The sequence below is a fragment of the Emys orbicularis genome, chromosome 5 (assembly GCF_028017835.1).
Source record: "Emys orbicularis isolate rEmyOrb1 chromosome 5, rEmyOrb1.hap1, whole genome shotgun sequence".
Lineage (NCBI taxonomy): Eukaryota > Metazoa > Chordata > Testudines > Emydidae > Emys > Emys orbicularis.
In genome coordinates this window covers 95893801-95916805 of record NC_088687.1, presented here as the reverse complement: position 1 = coordinate 95916805, position 23005 = coordinate 95893801, and the positions used below count along the sequence as shown (strand labels likewise).

At 39.6% G+C, this 23005-nt stretch overlaps 1 protein-coding gene across 1 annotated transcript; it reads right to left on the bottom strand.

Annotated features, from left to right (window-relative positions):
- Positions 1-1477: 1477 nt before the first annotated feature.
- On the bottom strand, positions 1478-22265 carry CNGA1 (cyclic nucleotide gated channel subunit alpha 1). Its single transcript, XM_065405144.1, has 9 exons — positions 22159-22265; positions 19864-19980; positions 15410-15574; positions 14661-14723; positions 14272-14298; positions 14064-14174; positions 5559-5666; positions 4661-4767; positions 1478-2862 (listed from the first exon to the last, which is right to left on the bottom strand). Exons 1-9 carry the CDS (start codon positions 22263-22265, stop codon positions 1478-1480), a joined length of 2190 nt encoding a protein of 729 aa, XP_065261216.1.
- Positions 22266-23005: the final 740 nt, after the last annotated feature.

Here is a 23005-nt window from a genome sequence, read left to right as displayed (position 1 = left end):
TAAGTTCCCAGACATGTCTTTTGAAGGAGTTGTGCAGGTTTCCTTTGAGGATGAGGACTAATAGGTCAGAGATGAAGTGATCGCTTTGTGAAAAGTGTTTGCCCATGGGTGATATGTTATTTTTGTCTTTTATCATTTTTTCTATGAGTTCATTTGAGAGTGTAGTAATTGTCTGATTTCACCCACACAGTTGTTTTGGGGGCATTTGATGCACTGGATGAGGTCCACCACAGGTTGTTATAGGCATGTATAGGACCCAGGGATCTTGAAAGGTGTGTTGTGGAAGGTATTGATCATTGTAGCTGTGGAAATATGTCTTTGGGTTTTACATCTATTGTACATCTACTGGCAGGGTGTGGTGCCCCTTTGAGTTGGTGTGTCCTGGTCTGTGGGGAGCTTGCTTCTGACAATGAGGTTGGTGAGGTTAGGGGCTTGTTTAAAGGCCATATTACATTTATAGTATAACCACAGTTATGAACACTAGAGTTACAAACTGACCAGTTAACCACACACCTCCATTGGAACCAGAAATACACAATCAGGCAGCAGCAGAGACCAAAAAAAAAAAAGCAAGTACAGTACTGTGTTAAACATAAACTACTGAAAAATAAAGGGAAAGCAGCATTTTTCTTCTGCATAGTTAAGTTTCAAAGCTGTATTGAGTCAATGATCAGTTGTAAACTTTGGAATGAACAACCATAATGTTTTGTTCAGAGTTAGGAACATTTCAGAGTTATGAACAACCTCCATTCCCAAGGTGTTCGTAACTCTGAGGTTCTACTGTATACCTATGCAGACTTCAGATAACCAATACAAATGTTACCAAATGTTTCCTTATTTATATAGTGAATGAGAAGAAAATTATAAAAAAGTATAATATGCAGTACAACTTTGCATGACTATCAACATATTATAGTATGTAGATTAAATGCACTTGTTTTTACAACATTACATAAAGGATAATATAAATAACCCATTAGCAAACATTTTATATTACCGATATTTATTATTTATTTTGCTTTAGGGCCTAACATATACCAGCTATTTTCAAAATACAGAGGAAATACAAATACACAGTCCTTGTCCTGAAGGGCATACAATTGTAAAAGACAAAATGATTGATAGGTTTATATTGTAACATTTTCACTGAGATTAAATATCAAGACACTAAATTTATGTATGCACTTCATAAATATAACTGCAAGCCCAGGACTGAGTAGCATTTCCTAGCATGAAAACGATAATATTTATGCTCCTTTCTTATTCCTGAGTCTTCATCTTATTTTTTTCTTGACGTTTACTGTGTATGTGTATTGCCTAATAGGAAATAAGTGATGTTTCATGACTAAGCAATAGCTTATAATAAAGGGCCACATCATCAAAGATAAGAGTTGAGGGCACTCGGTACCTTGCAGGATTTATCTTTAACTGCTAGTGGCAGTCCCCAGTGTTTTATTCTAGTGTTGACACTCCAGATTTATTTATCTAATTCTTCTAAATCTGAGAATTCAAACTGCATAGTTGATTTCAGTATTTTCTCAACCTGTGTCAGTCGTTTTTTCAGTTTCTGCTGTGTGGCATCATACTCAGCCAACAGCCTGGCAAGCTTTGTTTGTAAGTTGTCCACTGCTCCTTCCATTTGAATGACCTTTTCTTCAATGTTTTTAGGGTCACTTCCTGTATTTGCAACATTTATATCCAGTAACCCATCCTTCAGCAAGATTTCCTTACCTTTCTCTTCCAGCAGGGCCTTTGCATCTGGGTACTCTATTAAAGCCTCCATGAGGTCATCTTTAGATAGACAAAATAAGTCTGAGTATCCAATGCTTCTAATGTTGGCTGTTCTTCGATTGCCAGCTTTGCTGCCTTTGATATTAAGGATGCTAATCTCCCCAAAGTAGCTGCCATCACTTAGAACCACAAATTGTGTAATTCCATCATCAGCTACTACAGCAAGTTTACCTTCTTTGATAATGTACATCTCTCGTCCAATGTCCCCCTTTCGGCAGATGTAATCTCCTGGACTGTAGACTTGAGGCTGCAGTTTCAAGACTAGTTCAACTAACAAGCCAGCTTCACAATCTGCAAAAATTCGAACTTTCTTTAATGTGTCCAGATGAACACTGATTGCGATCTCTGCTCTTAATTTATCTGGTAGATATTTTAAAACTTCTCGTTCATCCACTGCCTTTTTATTTGTCCACAAATAGTCAAACCACTTAATAACTCTTTTTTCTATTTCTTTATTCACATTTCGAAAGTGCATATATTGCTTGATAGCATCAATCCTTCCTTGAAACTCTGCTCTGGCTGCATTCATATTGGAGATCATAGAACCAATGTTACCAACAATAGTAGCAAAGATCAACACCCCAACCAAGAAGTCAACAACCACAAAGAAGTACTCAGAATCCTTTACAGGAGGAGGTGTTTCCCCAATAGTGGTCAAGGTCAGCGTCGACCAGTAGAGGCTATATACATATTTTCTAGCCAGACGGGCAAATTCAGGATCAGAGGTGTTTGGATAGACCCATGTGTCTGTCCCAAATCCAATGGCTTTGGAGATAGAATAGTACACACACGCATTCCAGTGAATAATAATCACTATATACATGACAAGAGTGGAGATCCTGAAGATATTTGGATAGTTTGTCCTTGTTTCTGTTCGCTGGAAGAACTCAAACATACGAGATACTTTAAGTACTCTGTTTATTCTTAATTCTGGATAGTTCAGACCTAATTTAAAGTACAGTAGATCAGTTGGTATGACTGACAGTAGATCTAGTTTAAATTGTAAAGTTCCTGTATATTTCTGTTTAAGTTTAAGTTCTTCTTTCACCAACAGACCTTGCTCCAGGTAACCTAAAATAAAATATAAAATCTTTAAAATTCTTTGACTTTGACTTTTTTGTTGCTTTATCATCTATTGCATTCTGTTATATGTGAATGTCAAATTAATCTTTAAAATTATTTTGGCTATAGAGTTTCTGGCCATACATACTTTTCCATCTTTTTATCAAGATGCATAGTTTTAACAGCTATATATTTTAATTGGATTTTAACTTTAAGGCCCTATGTTGAATTTTTGTAGATAAGCAATCAGGGCCAAATCTTGGACCTAGACGACTTGATTAAGCAGAGCCATCTGTACTGCCTGGCCTGGCTGGGCTCCGTGGAGTCTTATGGAAATCCTGAAGGGAGGAACCATCACCCATGGTGGAAGTGTCACATTTACAGCCTCCCAAGTCCACCCTCTTCCTGCTGTGGTTTCTGCTGCCCTAGCACCTAGTAACCTTCATGGCCCTTGTGTGGGAGAGAGAGAGTTAGAGTGAGGACAGTGCTCATGCATGTGCATTCCATTCCTTGTTCACCCACCCCACCCCCAAACAACTCTCCTCCTAGGGTAAGATTTGTAAAAATGGATGCATAAATATAATGAAGCTAACTGGAGCTGCTGGGGGCTCATCACTCTTGAAAATCAGGCTTCTGATTTAGGTGCTTAAATATGGAATTAGGAACCTAGTTTTAACAACACATTTTTGAAAATCTTGATTCTAACTCGTACAGAGAGCAAGTGGATTCTCTGCCTTGTCCTGTACTACATGGTTCTCAAGTTCAGCCAGCAAAGGTTGCAGCTGGCTTAAATGGTGGCAAGAGGTTTATATATTCCTTACTACTGCATAAATGTGGTGCAGGGTTTTAGCCACATGGTATATCCTGGTTTGCAGTTCATAAGCTATGTTCATTACACCTGGGGTAAGGAGGTATAATTTTATGTTTCCTCCACCAATATGACCCCTTGCACACCAGGGATTCACCACAAAAGAGGGCAAATGGTTCCTCCTCCCTAGGGATTTTCTTCTGTTCTTTTAGAAAATGTTTACAGCTTGGATTATAAAGATATTTTAAAATCTTTAACAAAGGGAAAAAAATATAAAAGTTCTAGCTTTAGTTTGATTAGGCAGTATATATAGTTTGAGTATAGTTTCAGTGACTGGGGCTTTCTAGGAGTTTTGTCAGTGGCGAATACAAATCAGCACATCCCTGCCATACGTATAATGTTGTTCTCTATATACCACTTCACATTTGCTGCCAAAGCCCTGTTTTAGCATAAGCAGCTGGACACTGCCCTCCTTTTTCAGGCAAATTCCCGTTGAATTTCAATGGCAGTTGTGCCTAAAAGGGATTGCTGGATTGGTCCCTTCTTTATGGAACATTTAAATTAGGACACTAAAGTAGATTACAGATAAACTTATGTCTGATGTATAAAACATGATGAAGTACATCACAGAATATAAACAAGTGTGTGTGTCTGTGAAATATTTGAAGTGTGACTCTAAAACTGCAGAAATTATGTTTGCAATGGAAGGACTTCAGTTCCTTTCTGCTAGAAATCAGGATGACCATGTATGTCAAGATATATTTCAGTGTGAAGTCATTCCGGCCTCCTTTATTGAGGGAAAATTGCCAGCAAGATACTTCTTTACTTCATCATTTCATAGATATAAAGTGTAACTGGAGAGTCAATTTAACTGGTCCATTCCAGGAGAGGGCCAATTCTTCTTTAATTGTTGCATTTGGCCCCTAAATCATATACTGATGGGCACCTTAAAGTCCTAACACAGATAAATGTAGATAACTAAACAGTGAGTACATCTACCTGTTCTTGTCCGTACAAACATATCAGCAATATAGATTATATCTGATATATAATCAAAAATGAACCACATTCCTAAATGGTCGTTCTGAAGTTCATCAAAACAGGCTCTGGATAGGAAAAGAAAAAAAGTACACAATTGAAATAGTCCCAATGAGATCAGTAATTAATACAGTAAATATGCCATATATTCAGAGGCGCTACAATTTTTTTTTATGTGTTCTTTAAAGGATCTCTGTCATGCTTGAGCAAACTTTGGAAAATGTAATATTTTTATCAAAACTTTGTAAATACTTGTTTTTATGTTATAAAAGTATATTTTAAAGGCTTTGTGGAAAAACCTGTTTTCAGATCTGCTTTCAGAAAATGTTTACAACTCAGATTATAAGGATCTTTTAAAATATTTAACCGAGAAAAATTAATTTGAGTAACTGTAGGTGGAGCTGATAGCTATGCCAATGGTTAAGATTGCCTAACACTTTCCTTTATAAGATCCTGTTTTATGTTGCTTATAACTTTGCCAAACCTCAATTAATGTATATGCATTTCATTACCAGGGAGAGTAAGACTGATAAAATATTGAAGCATCAGACTGAAAAATGTAATGAAATTAAGTTAATGAAAGTCCTTTATTGAACTGGACAAAAGACATGATGGAAAGAACTTTAGAGATTGTAAATAAATGTGTGTGATCTCTGCTATTGAACCTAAGAGTCTGTGGACTGTATTCAATACCAGACTGAAAGGATAAACACAGTAAAAGTACTGGGTCAATACATTATTTTTATCCATTCTATCTGATAAAAACAAGGCTTTCCTTGTGGCAACCAGATGAGAGGATTTCATTACTTTAATGGGGAAAGAGAGAGGCTAGGGGGAAATGCACACTGTTATACATCACCTAGCAATGATCATGGTCCAGTTGTACATGACAGGTAATGTGATGCAAAACAGCCAGTAATAATACAAATTTCCTGATGGATCAATAACAAAAAGATCTTTCTTCTCCCTGAGCAGTAAGCAGAAAGGAAAGGGAATATTAGTGAGAAACTTATAAAAATGGAAATGGGTTTTAGGAACCACAAAAGATGTTCCATGGTTACTAACATATGCTGGTCATTTAGTTTAGTAGGCAGTTCATTTGTGTAAGAACACCCTTAAATTCAAATTAGCCTCCTTGCTTGAATTCCTGGATAAGAAACTAGTTGGTGAACATGATTTGAATACTAGAACCTAGGACACAAGGGAAATTAAATTGGCGGGCTTCAACACAAAGTCATAGTGACACATGTAGTTTCAACCTTTTTCAAAATAATCTGTTTCCCACCAAGTTAATTTTCTTCTTTGTAGAATAAATGAGTCAAAGCATCTTTGCTTCATCTTTTCAGAAGGAAAATGGCTATGTGGCCATTAGTATTTGAATGCGTTGAACAGATCATGCCTTCAGTATTAGGGGAGTCTAAGACTGGTTGTGAAAGATGAAACACTGCAAAGGATTGCAAAAGAAACTAAGGAACCTAGAGCACTTCATTGCTTTACATTCTTCCTGGCCCCCAAAATTCTATTTATTTACAAAGTAAAATGCCTAAACATACTAATGTGACAGATTTTCGTTATTAATTTGCTTGGGCCCATAGTTGATTAGGCTGGGACTACAGGATTTTTGGGGGGGAGGAGATGACGAGGCACACCACGTATTTGAATTTTAAAGCTTTATTGATAAAATAATAAAATAACAGCGGAGAGTGCTGGAAATGCTTTTACGTTATTTAAAGGAAGGAAGAAAGCATTAATGCCCCAAGCTTTAACCTACTTTTATATTTATACCACGCACAACCCAGACTGGCCAAGTCTAGGTGTAATGTTAGAAGAAGGGGTGGACGGGGAGTGCTGTCCTGGGCCCAGGTCGTCCAAGAATCCGCTGTGTTTTCCGAATTGCTCCAGCTCTCAGGAGGGTTTTTAAGTCCTGGGTTTTTTGGGGGGTGGTGTTATTTAGGGCCCTCTGTGCCTGGTGCTCTTTGTACCAGTCCCAATGGCTTGCTGTGGCCTTTTTGGCTGCCCAAAACACACCGGCTCCAGGGACGCCCGGCACGGCGTCCCCCTCTTGTTGTTTTGTTTGTGTTTTTATACTTTGCTGGTTATTTTTTTTGGTTGGCCTTGCCGGTTTGCAGGTCTGGTCAGTAGGATTCTTCTTTCTTACAGCTGCTCGGAAAGTGTTTAAGCCCCGTCTTTCTTGGCTCATAGTCAAGCCTTGGCTGTGAGCTGTGTCCCTGGGTGGGCGAGCGGGCGGGCTGGCTGGGGCCAGCTTTTATTTTTGGATTTAGCTAGCTGGAGCGTTGAATTGATTTGTTTTTTGCCTTTTTTTATTTTATTTTTTGGGGCTTTTTGTACCAGATAAAAAAAACTTCCACTCCCCACCCACACACCTTTGACCCTCCCCAAAATGCTTTGCAATGCTTGCAACAGCGTTAGCCACATACAATGCTAATTTGCCATCCTTGGGGACTCCCTAAGGGAGAGAGCCATTGGGGTGTGACACTAAGAGAAAAACAAGACTCTTTACATTGTAGGTGCTGTTAACTCGCTTTTGGATCCTAATATGAGTGGATGAGGCTGCTTTATTGTGGCCCCAGTGCATCCTTAAAGTGGGTTTTCACAAGGGTGGTGATTAAGTTTTATATGAAGTTCTGCATAGTTCCATCTTATCGCCCCTCTTGTTCAATATTTGTGTGGCATTACTGAGAGGGCTAATAAGGAGAAAAGGATTGCATCATATCCAGTATGCTGATGACATGCAGCTTTGTCACCATTTCATGTGACCAATTAAAATGCTCAATGAGCTTAGTATGTGTGTGAAATTGGAGCATGGATGACAGCTAGATGTTTGACATTCAGCCCAGTCAAGACTGAGGTGGTGCTATTCTTGTTGCTTCTCCCCAAAAGTATGTGGCAAGAATACCTCTCCTTTTAATTTAGGGCACCTCTTCTACATGTTGGTTAGGTTTGCAATCGTCTGGCTGGATTTCCAACTGCTACTAGAAAATCAGGTAGCAGCAAAAGCCAAATCACATTTTTATCATTTCTGTAGTCAGGAGAATGTGCCTGTTCCTTTTGGATGCAGTCCTTGTGACCGTCATCCCTGTCTTTATCATCTCAAGACTGAATTACTGCACTGCACTCGATATCAGGTTATGCCTTAAAATCATCCAGAAGCTGAAGCTTGTAGAGAATACAGCAGCCTGTTTGGTCAGTGGAGGATCTCACTAGGAGCATAATCATACAACAAGTGATCCAATCTCTGCACTGGCTGCCTGTAGGGCTTCAGGTGAAGTTCAGGAATTGGTTTTGACCAGTGAACATTTAGGTCTCAGGAGCTACCTACATGAGAGACCACTTCTCTCCTCATGCTAAAATACCATAGCGGAGAACAGCAGAAGTGCCGGAGCTGAAGCCTGGTATTATAAATTGGGCTGCTGATGGGACATTCTCTGTGAGGGACCCACAGCTTTGGAATTCACTCCCCATGTTGTTTCAGGAAAGCCTGAATCTGATGAGCTTCAGAGCATACCGTAAAGCTCCTCTCTACTCCCCAGGTATTTGAAAAAAGGGTAATTGCTGGACCGGAGGGAAAGGGAGTTTGAGTTCTTAAGTTGCTTGGTTTGCTGGTGCTCAGTCATACTGAATTGCACTGCTTCACTTCAGTTCTGTTGTGATATTTTGATGCCTTTTAGGTGTATAGCTAGATGCCCTTTTCAGCATTTGTATAAATCTAATTAATAGATAAATGTAAAACAATAAAGAGTCAGAGTGGCATTAGTAGCCACTTCCATAATAAGTATAATTGCACACTGCACCAGTTGCAGTTCCTGGAGGCATTTTGCCAGTGGAAAACACAAACGGATAAAATACCGTTTGAGGGTACTGCCACAGTGAACCCTAGAGCAGCATTTACCGCATCCTTTAATGGTGCAGTGGGTACTTCTCCCACCACTCACCCTGGTTGTCCAGCTACTGGTGAAAAGGAGCAAGAGTATAGCCATACTCCATCATGCCTCCTTTGGAATGTCTGGTAGTTCTCTTACTCTCCCTCAGGAGCACAAGCATCACAATTTTGGCTACCCCCTGCACAAATGAGCAAGTGGAGGTGCTCTCTTCCCCCTTTACACACTCACACAACAGCAGCCAGAAATTGGCTCAATTATTCTTTACACTACATGCAGAGAAATTTCAGTACATTCATTATATACAATACAACAGTAAAAACACATGCAAAGGTAAGTGATAACACAAAGTGGTAAAACGTACACAACAAAAATAAAACAGTTTTGCAAACCTATAAGAACTGTGTATAGGTTTGTATTTTCTGTAATACTCTACCACCTTGACCTTTATTTCTGCCTTTCCTGAACAGCACATACCCTTCAATACCTGTGTTTCAGTCATGACTACTATTCCATCATATTTCTGTTATCCCTATAATATCTGGTTTCACTTCCTGCACCAGTTGTTCTAGTTTTTCCATTTTGTTACCCAGGCTCCTTGCATTGGTGCACAGACATCTTAGTTGTTTCTGCTTAGCTTCACCCAGATTCCTCACCTGAGTAGGTACAGTTATTCTACTACTGGTATCGCCTATCTGACAATTAGCATAATTGGTATTGGTACTGTCTTTCCTCTTAATATCCTACCCACTGGTGTTCCTTTCTCCACTCCTGTAGTCTTTCTTTCTTGATTTTTCCAATATTAGCCTTTGAAGGTTGGTCCAAAACTTCTGATAGTTTGTCCAATTTCAAGTCTAAACTCATTGATGGCCGGTTTATATCCATTTGTTCTTGTGCCAGCATTGGCCCTTAACTGAAATAGCTCCTCTCCCTCCCTGGCCTTTATCCATCTGATGTATTTATAAAGAGCAACCATATCTCCCCTCAGCCTTTGTTTTGTTAGGTTAAACATGCCAAACCCCTTAAGTCTTCTCTCATAAGGGAGGTTCTACATCCCTCTGAACTTCCAAGTAGCCCTTCTCTGCACCTGTTCCACTTTGAATTAATCTTTCTTAAACATGGGAGACCAAAATTGTACACAGTATTCCAGATGAGGTCTTACCAGTCCCATGTATAATGGTAATAACATTTTCTTATCTTTCCTGGAAATATTTTGACTGATGCATCCTCAGATTGTATTAGCATTTTTCACAGCCACATCACATTCATTGCTAATAGTCATCCTCTGATCAACTAGTACTCCCAGGTCTTCCAACTGATAGCAAAAATTCTTCTTGTTCCCCCCTAAGTGCATGACATTACAATTTGCACTATTAAACTTCATCCCATTTCTAATATTTCAGTTTTCAAGGTCATCCAAATCGTGTATGATATTCCAGTCCTCCTCCTATATTGGCAGTACCCCCCTACTTTATCTCATCTGCAATTTTTATTAGCATGTTCCCACTTTTTATTCATGAAAATGTTAAATAAGATTGGACCCAAGACTGATCCTTAAGGAACGCCACTGGAAACCTCCTTCCTGTGTGACATTTCACCTTTTAGCATGACCTGTTGCAATCTTCCCTTTAACTAGTTCCTTACACCCCTTTTGATTCTTATATTAATCCCCATCTTCTCCAATTTAACTAATTTCCCCTGTGGAACTATATCAAATGCTTTACTGAAATCCTGGTATATTAGCCCTAGTCTACACTACGAGTTTAGGTCGAATTTAGCAGCGTTAGATCGATTTAACCCTGCACCCGTCTACACAACGATGCCATTTTTGTCAACTTAAAGGGCTCTTAAAATCAATTTCTGTACTCCTCCCGGACGAGGGGATTAGCGCTGAAAATAGACCCTGCTGGGTCGAATTTGGGGTAGTGTGGATGCAATTCGACGGTATTGGCCTCCGGGAGCTATCCCAGAGTGCTCCATTGTGACCGCTCTGGACAGCACTCTCAACTCAGATGCACTGGCCAGGTAGACATGAAAAGCCCCGCAAACTTTCGAATTTTGTTTCCTGTTTGGCCAGTGTAGCGAGCTGATCAGCACAGGTGACCATGCAGAGCTCATCAGCACAGGTGACCATGAAGTCCCAGAATCGAAAAAGAGCTCCAGCATGGACTGAACGGGGTACTGCATCTGATCGCTGTATGGGAAGACAAATCCGTGCTATCTGAACTCCATTCCAAAAGACAAAATGCCGGAATATTTGAAAAAATCTCCAAGGGCATGAAGGACAGAGGTTATAACAGGGACCCACAGCAGTGCCGCGTAAAGCCTACCAAAGAACCAGAGAGGCAAACGGCCACTCCGGGTCAGAGCCCCAGACATGCTGCTTCACTTGATGAGCTGCATGCCATTCTAGGGGGTGCCCCTACAACTACCCCACCCCTGTGCTTCCCTTCTCCCCCACCCCTCCCAGGCTACCTTGGCAGCTATCCCCCCATTTGTGTGACGAATTAATAAAGAATACATGAATTTGAAACAACAATGACTATTGCCTTTGCAATTGGAGATCAAAGGGGGGAGGGGAGGGCGGTTGGCTTACAGGGAAGTAGAGTGAACCAAGGGGGCGGGTTTTCATCAAGGAGAAACAAACAGAACTTTCACACCGTAGCCTGGCCAATCATGAAACTGGTTTTCAAAGCTTCTCTGATGCACTGCGCGCCCTGCTGTGCTCTAACCGCCCTGGTGTCTGGCTGCACGTAATCAGTGGCCAGGCGATTTGCCTCAACCTCCCACCCCACCATAAACATCTCCCCCTTACTCTCACAGATATTGTGGAGCACACAGCAAGCAGTAATAACAATGGGAATATTGGTTTCGCTGAGGTCTAACCGAGTCAGTAAACTGCGCCAGTGAGCTTTTAAATGTCCAAAGGCACATTCTACCACCATTATGCACTTGCTTAGCCTATAGTTGAATTGCTCCTTACTACTGTCCAGGCTTCATGAGCCATGGGAGCAATGGGTAGGCTGGGGTAGGTGCGACCGCATGGTGATGCCGAGTGAGAGAGCAGCCTGAGGCAGAAACCTCCAGCTGGCATGATATTCCAGGCAGGACTGAATCTCCATTAGACGAAACTTAAAGAAGAGAATGACCTGGAGTCATTCCCATTTTTGTCCAGGCGCCCCCGACCAACCTCACCGAGGCCGGCCAGGAGCACCCATGTCTGCCCAGGCGCCCCCGACCAACCTAACCGAGGTTGGCCAGGAGCACCCACGGGACGACGACGACGGATAGCAGTCATATTGCACTGTCTGCCGTCCGCAAGGCAAGGCAAGGGGATGCTGCTGTGTAGCACTGCAGTACTGCGCCTGCCAGCAGCACCCAGGAGACATACAGTGACCGTGAGCTGAGCGGGCTCCATGCTTGCTGTGGTATGTCATCTGCACGGGTAACCCAGGAAAAAAGGCGAGAAACTATTTTTTGCCATTGCTTTCACGGAGGGAGGGGGGCCTGACGACATGTACCCAGAATCACCCGCGACAATGTTTTTGCCCCATCAGGCATTGGGAGCTCAACCCAGAATTCCAATGGGCGGCGGAGACTGCAGGAACTGTGGGATAGCTACCACAGTGCAACGCTCCGAAAGTCGATGCTAGCCTCAGTACTGTGGACGCACACCGCTGACTTAATGCACTTAGTGGGGACACAATCGACTGTATCAAATCGATTTCTAAAATATCGACTTCTATTAAATCGACCTAATTTCGTAGTGTAGACATACCCAGTGTCTCCGTGTACCAATATCTATTCACTGTTGAATTTAGTAATTGTAAAGTTATCAAGATTCTGAAAATACAGTACTGGGATATTTAGACTTTTAAACTAAAACAGGTTACCAAAATTTATATACTATATATTCAAATTTCATTTGATTTGAAATTACACCCTGCTGTTAAGTGGAACAGTAACACTCCGTCTTGCAGAAGGAGTGGTAACAGCTATGAAAATGGCCTGACTTAAGCAGATGGAAGAATTTAAATACATAAAGGGCTTGGTCTACACATAAGGGATTCTATACATGGAGTTTTGCTGATTAATTTCATGTATGGACATTCTTATTCTGGAATAAGAGTGCCTTGTCTCTGTTTAGCTCAACCCCTAAAAAGGAACAAGGCACACTTGGATGCTCCAGTTCTAGAATAAGGTTAGGTCTACACTAGCACTTTTGTCGGTCAGGGGCATGGGCAAAGCTTCCCCTTGTGGAGGCTAGCATCCTGCCCCACATCTTTCGGCCAAGGCCACATCCCCACTCGCTCCTCAGCCCCCTCGTGGCCCTGGCTGGTGTGGGCAGGGGAGTGGCTGAGAGCTCAGTCAGGGCCACGGAGGTGGGCTGAGAGCATAGAGCTCCTCCCTCATGGCCAGGGACCACAACAGCGGAGCTCCAAGCCCCTCCTCGATCCCATTCCTTCCCCTGCCGCCCTGTCCCTGTTCCACTCTCAGCCACTCCCCCATCCCACTCTGCCTCTTCCCCCCGAAGCCCTGCCCCCGGGTCACTCCTTTCCAAACACACCCTGCTGCAGCCCCAAGACCAGAAAAGCTCTGCGGCCGCAGCAGGGAGTCAGATCTCCTCCAGCCCCAGGGCCGTGGTGGGGAGAGATTTTTCCAGGGGCCTCAAATTGGCTGGGGCCCTGGGCATGGGCTCTATAGGCCCATGCGGTAATCTGCCCCTGCTCCCCCACCCCTGGTGGCACAAGGTTTGGGGAGATTTGGCCTACCCCAGCCTCCATTACGTGCTGCCCATGGTCAGGGGTGTGAAAAAACCACCCCCAAGCAACATAAATTTCACCAACAGAAGCGCCAACGTGGACAGCACTATGTCGGTGGGAGACATTCTCCCACCAACATAGCTACCGCCACTTGTTGGAGGTAGTTTAATTATGCTGATAGGAGAGTTCTCTCCCCTCGGCATAGAGCAGGCTACATGGGAGACATTATAGCAAAAAAGCCCACTCCCCTGACCAACAAAAGTTTTACTAAAGAAAAGCACCAGTGTGGACAGCGCTATGTTGGCAAGAGATGCTCTCCCAATGACAAAGCTACCGCCCCCCATTGGGGTATTTTATTTTGTTGGCAGGAGAGCTCTCTCCTGTCAACAAGAAGCAACTATAACGGCGTGGCTGTACTGGCACAGCTGTGCCGCTGTAAGGTACGCAGTGTAGACGTAAGCCTAAGTGTGCCTTGTTCCTGTTTAGGATTTAAGCTTAAGAATAAGAGTGTTCACACATGGAATTAATCAGGAATAACTTCATGAACATACAAGACCAAACAGTGGTCAGCATATTCACTTATCTAGGGCTAACATACACAACATGCTTGCAATATACCCATGACTGGATTCAGTTGTACAGGCAAAGCAATCTTACTAGAAGAACATAGCACTATTCTGAAACCAAATTAAGAACACTTACTTCTCTTTCTTGTCTCTCTTCTTATGCTTATCTTTATTTCTGTGTTTTTCCTTGTTCTTTTGCATTTCTGTGTCCTTTTTCTTTTCCTTTTCCTTTTTACCATCAGACTTGCTGAAAAAAATGGATTAAAATGTTATGGTTTTACAGAAAAACTAGAATGATAACTTGTAGAAGATTGTAAAGAAACTATGCAATATTATTGTCTTACCTCTTCTTTTCTTTTTTCTTTTTTTCTCTAAAAAAGAAACAATATCTCTGTGATAGGCTCTTGGGATACGTATAACTATTATTTCCACTATTTTCCCTGTTAAAATCAGTTGTGTTCTATAAGTCTAATATTATACTTAAGATTTTGGCCTTTGAATAAAACCTTTGTTTATAGTTTTCAACTATTTCCATTTTTACATAATTAAATAGGACACTACTAACTTGTGTTAGAAAAACATTTGCTGTGCATATAGTTCAGATGTACATGAAATTCCTTATTGGATTACTTGTATGATGCAATAATTTGCAAGGAAAGAACTAGGTATATTGCTTTTTTTTACTATTCTCTACAATACAAATAACTTTATAATGAAACTGTAGAGTACTTACTCATCTTTATTACTGTTGTTGTTAACATTGTACTGTGCAATGGCACTAGGTAGGTGCTGTTCCCTAAGAAACAGCAAAATAAAATAGTTACCATATATATGCTACATGACACTAAATAGGCTCGTAATGTAAAATAGTCCTTTAAAGTAAGATTTACAGCTGCATAAGTTAGTTAAGGTTGCATAACTGGTTTGATAAGTTTAGAATGAAAATATTCACCAGTAAATATAGAGATGAAGAAAACCAGTGAAATGTTGATTATGTCTCTGTTTTCCTTTCTTGGAGTTTCAATACTTCTGAAAAGAAAAGGGGTGAAATCTTGGTGCCATTGAAGCCATGAGGAATTTTGCCATTGACTTCAGTGGAATCAGGATTTTACCATTGATGTTTACCCTGTTAAATGCCTGACCACATGAATTTTGTTTTTAAACTGCAGGTGTCTTCATAGCCTCATAGGGTATTTCATGTTTATACATTCAAACTGAACCATTTTTTTATGACTGAGCGAGCTGAATGCTCAAGTAGGGAATCTGGTTGTGTTGTCGAGGTGCCTGTGTTTTAAAACTAGGCCATGAACATTAATGTTGCACCTCATCAAAACAGATTTTATTGAAATTAGATAAAATAAAATTGTTTTGTGGCATAAAGTGAGATACAAAAAACAACCAGATAAAAATCCACATAAACAGGACCATATGGACACAGTCAAAGATTTGACATGTACCCCACACAAGAAGCACAAAACTCACATGATTTCTTCTGATATTTCATCACAGAGATTCTGATTATTACAATTATTGCTCCATCTTAGCTGTGGACCTTGAATTTTTTCCAAGAAAGAGTCTGAGGTTTGGCAGCCTTCATCGGAAATCGTCTTCTCCCAGTCTTTTAAGGTAACCAAAAAGTAGGGTATTCTAAAAATAGATAGAAATATTAGTTAAATATTTTTTAAAAGAAGCTTAATTTCTTTTTGGTGGAAAAAAAAAACCTTTGTAGGAAACCTAAATGTCACAGTGCATTTGCACATATGTCACTTTCACTGTAGATTTCATTCACCAGGCAGAGTGAGGATGGTCGGCGTTGTACAAATCAGACAGATCCAGAAGAGGAAGAACTGCCAGATTGTGGAAGTGGGGAGTCACAATACCCCCATTCTTCTTTGCGCCTATAGGACAGGGAAAAATCACTGAATTCAGAGTGACAGCAAGAGATCAGCTAATAAGATTGCCCACACACATACACAGAAGAGAAAGTCACCAGCTGCAGGGGTGGGAACTGAAGAGCCCACACAAACTCCTTCACTTAGCTTTTAAGTAAAAGAGAATTTCATAACTTCCTCCCAGAAGCCAGGTTGATGGATGACACACTCCCAGTAAGCGGAGTCCTCCCCCACCTACCTCATTCACCAGTAAGAGGGGAAAGAGAGCCACAACACCTCGTTCCATCAGCAGAATGGATTTTTTGCCTTACCAGCACCCAGGGGAGCAGAGTGTGGAACAGTGTATTCTGCGGGTGGCACACTGGACTTACATCCTAAAACAAGCCCCCATTACAGAACCTCAAAGTTACGAACACCTCAGGAATGGAGGTTGTTTGTAACTCTGAACAAAATGTTACGGTTGTTCTTTCAAAAGTTTACGATTGAACATTGACTTAATACAGCTTTGAAACTTTACTATGCAGAAGAAAAAATGCTGTTTTTCCTTTTTTTTTTAGTAGGTTATGTTTAAGACAGTACTGTACTGTATTTGCCTGGGGGGGCGGGGAGGGAGGTGTCTCTGCTGCTGCTTGCTTGTGTACTTCTGGTTCCAAATGAGGTGTGGTTGACTGGTCAGTTTGTAACTCTGGTGTTCATAACTCTGAGTTTCTACTGTATCCCCAATGTGTTAGCCCTGAATTCTGAGGCAAGGTGTAAATTTTGTGACTGTATGAAATACATGGATAAACATTCTAATTGTTATTGAACTAAGTACAGTATAATGGTGTTGACTGTTATTTTATTTTTTAATTCAGTGAACATTTTTACATGCCATAGTAGTCAAATTTTTCCATGCCATAATAGTAGAATTTTATTCTTCCATGCACCAAAGATACCAAGGAGCCTGGCACATAATATAGATCCAGTGTTGAATACATAGCACCCTTGCACTCAATATTATTAGCTTGAAGACTATCAGAGCAATGTTTCTCTCCAGTAATTTTACCATGTTGTGTTAAATGTTATATGGCAGGGGTTCTCAAACTGGGGGTTAAGACCCCTCAGGGGGTTGCGAGGTTATTACATGGGGGGTCAACCTCCACCCCAAACCCCGCTTTGTCTCCAGCATTTATAATGGTGTTCAATATATTTAAAAGTATTTTTAATTTATAAGGGGGAGTCGCATTCAGAGACTTGCTGTGTGAAAGGGGTCACCAGTAAAAAAAGTTTGAGAGCCACTGTTATATGGCAACTAAAACAGAAAAGTTGAAAATAAATCTGTCAATAGTATATCAACTGAAGTTTAATTTTCTCCTTATATGAACAAATATTTTAAATTTGTTTAGATATCAGTTTAGATATCAGTGACAGGATAGGCTTAGAGAAAACTAAATAGAGAGATCTGAGTATAGTTTCATTATTTCAGTTTTTAAATACTTTTCTTACAGGCTGAATACAAGTCAATTTTTTAAAAAACCTGATTTCTAAAAAATATAAATTAATACATTTTTATTTTTCAAACACAACCTACTTAAAATTTAAATTTGAAATTATCTCATCCTCTATTATGGCCTCAATTTACTAAAATCTGTTAAAGTTGTTAAAATTATATTTAAAAAAATCAAGCAGTACATGTTTGCTGCCAAAATATTAAAGAAAGTCAAACCACTGAACTGATGAAAGTCACTGGTTAAGCACCTGAAACCAAAGTTTGTTGAAGTGCTAAACCAGGTTTTGACTGCAATAGCCTCTTCTGCAAGTGCAAGGAGAATATTTTCTTCATTTCAGTTTATTCCACTAGTTCAGTTTAATGACTAGTTGAATCAAAGTTGAGAAATAGATTAGGAGTTGAAAAAGCAGGAAAGCTTCTTTTTCTCTTCCAAGCTATGAGGTGTGAGAGGATGAGCTATACTAGTTCTAAAATTGTGGAGGATTTGATGACCAGAAACAATTAATTCAGTTCACAAATAGCAGCTGATACTTCCTTTGTTTAATAAATCAGTTAGTTTTAAATGCAAAATATGTTTTGATAAACTTTTTATTATGTATCCAACATATTTAAGGTAGTTGGAGTTAGCTATCAAACCATTTTAAAATGGTGGTTTTGTACATTTGTAATTGAATTATAATTTCTATCCAAATACAGCGTGATACAAATCACAAGTAAAAAAGAGTTAATCATCTAGTAAATAAGAAATCAGAGGGGTAGCCGTGTTAGTCTGAATCTGTAAAAAGCAACAGAGGGTCCTGTGGCACCTTTAAGACTAACAGAAGTATTGGGAGCATAAGCTTTCGTGGGTAAGAACCTCACTTCTTCAGATGCAAGTCATCATTGCATCTGAAGAAGTGAGGTTCTTACCCACGAAAGCTTATGCTCCCAATACTTCTGTTAGTCTTAAAGGTGCCACAGGATCCTCTGTTGCTAAATAAGAAATGTCATTCATTATTTCTAACATAGTAAAAAATGCAAAAATTAAGGATCTGAAGGTATGTTATGCTATATAATTGCTTACATAAATTTGTTTAGATATAAAGTATCCTGGTTAGCAAAAAGAAGTATCAAATTTAGTGTAAAAGCTATATTTAGTTGCAAATCAACATGTTTTAATAGTTACCAACCTTTCTTTAAGAAAATAAAGAAAGTTCAAATTCAAAACAAGATGAAAATTGATTTAAATCCAGGTTTTCTTCTTGCTGATTTAAAATCTGTGATTTAATTCACTTTGATTTAAATCAGTCCACACTGTTTTCTTAAATTGCATTGTTTGTAATTCTCACTTAAAAGCCTGAAAATAAGATTTCTTGTCCTGTGAATTTTTTCCTTTTACAGTTGGAACACATTTTTCTTGTGTGTTTTCAGTGGGAAAAAATTGTGTTTTTCCTTATTTGTGTATCAGCATCACTGATAATAACAGTGATGTCAGCTCAACACAGCAATCCAGATTGCTTGTTTTTTTAATTTCCTTTGGTTAACTAGTGCTCCCTTTGTTGACTGGCTGATTCTGCTGTAAACAAAATATTTAAAAATCACAAGCCAATATCCTCCCTGGAGCAACTCTCCTTATTAGAGAGAGGAAGGATGGTCTTGTGCTTAAGGTACTGCATTATTATTATTATTATTATTATTTATTATTATTTTATTTTATTATATTATATTTTACTGTTTGTATTGCAGTAGCACCTAGGTGCCCCAATCATAGTGCAGGACCACAGTGTGCTAAGCACTGTACAAATAAAAAAGACAGTCCCTGCCCCAAACCTTGGGACTAAATAAATAGGAGTTCAATTTCCAGTGCGATCACGGACTGACTTTGTGAGTTTGAGTGAGTCACTTAATCTCTCTGGTCCCCAACTTTCTACCAAACTTTGTCTGTCTTGTCTTTAGATTGTATACTCTTTTGGGGGTAGAGATGTGGGATATGTTGACCAGAGAGTAGAAGAGCTATTAGTGATGGGACAGAGACCATGAGGAAGACCCTGAAAAAGGTGGTTTGAGATGCTGAAGGAGGATATGAAGAAGGTTGGTGTCAGCTTGGAAGACACACTTGACAGAAATGTTTGGAAACAAAGAACAAGAGCTGCCAACCCCAATTGATGGGAAAAAACAAAGGTGAAGAGACTCTTTGGGGCAGGGATTGTTTCTTACTAATGATGTGTATGTACGGTGCCTCATGCGATGGGGCCCTGATCTGGGTTGGGGATTCTAGGTGCTAATGCAATAATTATTGGTATAATTAATTACCAGAAACAAATTTGGCACCATGCCATAGACTTCATATAACTAGTGATTATTGCTGAGAGTTTCTCAGTTGCTTAGATTATGTATATATGTCAAGTTTTAATTGTAAACTCAAGAATGTCCCCTTAAAATAGATATTTTAAACATGAGAAAGATTACCAAAATATCTCCACTAAACTTGTGTAAATAAATGGATACATGGATAGGTAAACACATAAATATGTAGGTACACTGTGCTAAACATGGATTCCTGGGATGTAACTCACCTCTGTAGCACTCTTTTCAGTGCCTGTGAGTTGTTTGTGGAAGAATAACCACTGCAGCTGTCCCCATGCTCCTGTGTTTGTAATATGGATGAACTATCATACGCTTCAGCCAGAGACCTATAATTAAACAGTATGTACAATGAAGAAATTATCTATTGTACTTACAGCAACAATTCATAAATAGGTTTCAGAGTGGTAGCTGTGTTAGTCTGTATCAGCAAAAACAACGAGGGGTCCTTGTGGTACCTTAGAGACTAACAAATTTATTTGGGCATAAGCTTTTGTGGGCATAAGCTAAAACCCACTCCATCAGATGCATGTAGTGAAAAATACAGTAAGCAGCATATATATGAAAAGATGGGAGTTTTTTGTAGTAATTTTCCCTCTGCTGATACTCACACCTTTTTGTCAACTGTTGGAAATGGGTGACATCCACCTTGATTGCATTGACCTCGTTAACACTACAAAAGTAATCAACTGTTGAGAATATGCCACTTCCACCTTAATTGAATTGGTCTCGTTAGCATTGACCCTCCCACTTGGTAAGGCAACTCCCATCTTTTCATATATATACTGCTTACTGTATTTTCACTATATGCATTTGATGAAGTGGGTTTTATCCCACAAAAGCTTATGCCCAAATAAATTTGTTAGTCTCTAAGGTGCCACAAGGACTCCTTGTTGTTTTTGCTAATTCATAAATAGTGGTCCCCAGGCATGATTTACTTATGTGTTTTATCTCTAAACCTTAAAGCTGCATTAACATTATTTCTTGGTATGGACTTTTGTTATTTGTTAAGCATTGAGAATGTGCTAGGAACTCTACAAAACATAGTCCCTGATCTTGCAGAAATGTACAAATCTAAGGCCGCAACCTTGGAAAGTCAGTGGGACTACCCACATGTGTAAAGTTAAGCGCACGCAAAATCTTTGCAGGGTTAGGGATTAAGTTACATATTTACATCAAGAGGAAAATGTACCCCTATATCAGTGTACACTGCTTGGTTATAGGATGTTCCTATGCAATCCATGGTGCATTCTTTAGTGAACTAGAAAGTGGATTTCATAGCAGAGGGAATAGCTGTTTTACCAAATTAATTTAACATGTCTGATGAATGCCCCCTACAGTCTGTTAATGGCAGCTCTGAGCACACATTTCTGGGTTTAGCACACTTTTCATTTAACTTTAAAATTCACCTGTTGGGGGGGGGCAATTTTTTAAACCAGCCTCCAAAATTGCAGATACACCAGATGTTCACTTGTACATGCAAATTGTCTAGTTAGATATTCCTCAAGCAAAACTTGCATGCAAAATTTTGTGCTGAACACCTGTAACTCCCACTGAAATCGATAGGACTGGACTGGCTGCAGGTGCTCATCAGGCCACTTTTATTTAATTGTCTAAACTTAGATGCTTGACTTTAGGCACTCAGGTTTGAAAAATGTGGCCATAGTGACCAGCTTGTAAACAAACCATAGGCTACAATTTAACTTCAGTGGGAGCTCTGGGTGTTCAGCACCTCTGAATATCAGAATACTTTTTATTTAGAAGCCAAAACATGGATTGAGGAGTCTAAATTTGGACAGCCAAATATGAAAGTTTTAGCCTATGAGCAGTCAGAATAAAAAGTTATTCACTTTTTTTGCTATATGATCAATCATCTGAGTCACAGGATATTATTTCAGTTTCCTGCTTTGATGAACTAAGCTGTAGAAACCTTAAAAAAATCCCCTTTTCTGTGTGTAAAATTATCTACAAACATTTGTAACTGTGTGGTGGTTCTCTGCAAAAAATGGTCTTCCCAGTGTTTAATGCTCACAAATATTTATTCAGAATAGTATTCATCTTGCTTAGCTTTCAGTGGACTTTCTTGTGAATAAAAAGTGGCTCAGTTGAATGTCTACAAATAATCAGATAAAAAGGGTTGTGAATCCAGCAAAGTGGGATGTACTCACAACTGTACTTTTTGCAGTATTGTCCCAACTCAAGGCATGAGCCACTTTGCTGGATGGTGAAAACTTGGTAATGACTATTTGAGTGTATTTTTTGACTAGCTAAACTCATTTTTAAGGAAGCCAAATCATTTTACTTACAAATATAGTCACATTTTACCTTATCCTAATTAATTACAATGGGCAATGTATCACAGGTCGGTTAAAAGCTAAACTTCTTATCAATGGAAGAGAGAAGACACCAAGATGGACAAACACCTGTCCCCGTCACTCCCATGCAAACTAATAAAAATTAAAAAATCCCAAAAGCAGAATTTGACCTACTTAGTGTACTTGACTTACCTCCTGTTCCCATTCTCTATCCTTCCTACGCCCACATCAGCATCCTGTACTGCTGGCCTGGGAACATTTATATAGGAGTGATGGGTGTTAATCACACCAACCTTCATGGTCAGATTGGTACTCCTTGGGTGAGAGGGGAGGAATCATTTCAAAATGAAAAAAAGTACTTTTATGGTTCTATACAAAAAGAAACCTCAGAATGCCTAACATCTGCATGTTACATGCTCTAGGGCAAAAAGTAGAAAATTGATCATAGAAATTAGAGAGATGAAATTTAAACATAGCTCTCTTTGCTCCTGATTCAATCATTACACATCTGGAAAATAGGAGGTGGAATCAGGGGAAAAAAACAACCCAGAATGTCTTCCACAATAGCAGAAAACACAATTGTGTGTTTTAAGAATGTTAAGCAAGGCTGCTTTTCAATGTAATTCTAGATATATGGATGTGATTTAAATGTATTATGTACAATTCAATAAAAACACATAAAACACAGGTTTCAGAGTGGTAGCCGTGTTAGTCTATATTAGCAAAAACAACGAGGAGTCCTTGTGGCACCTTAGAGACTAACAAATTTATTTGGGCATAAGCTTTCGTGGGCTAGAACCCGATGAAGTGGGTTCTAGCCCATGAAATCTTATGCCCAAATAAGTTTGTTAGTCTCTAAGGTGCCACAAGGACTCCTCGTTGTTTTTACATAGAACACATTTTCTCTATTCACAATACTTGTATTACAGCATTAAAATCTAGCTCTATGTAATGTACCTGATTCTGTAGTTCTTTACACGTGTGTAGCTCTCCCAGAAGTCAGTGGAAGTTGTGTGTATGTCAGTAGTATGGCTTCAGG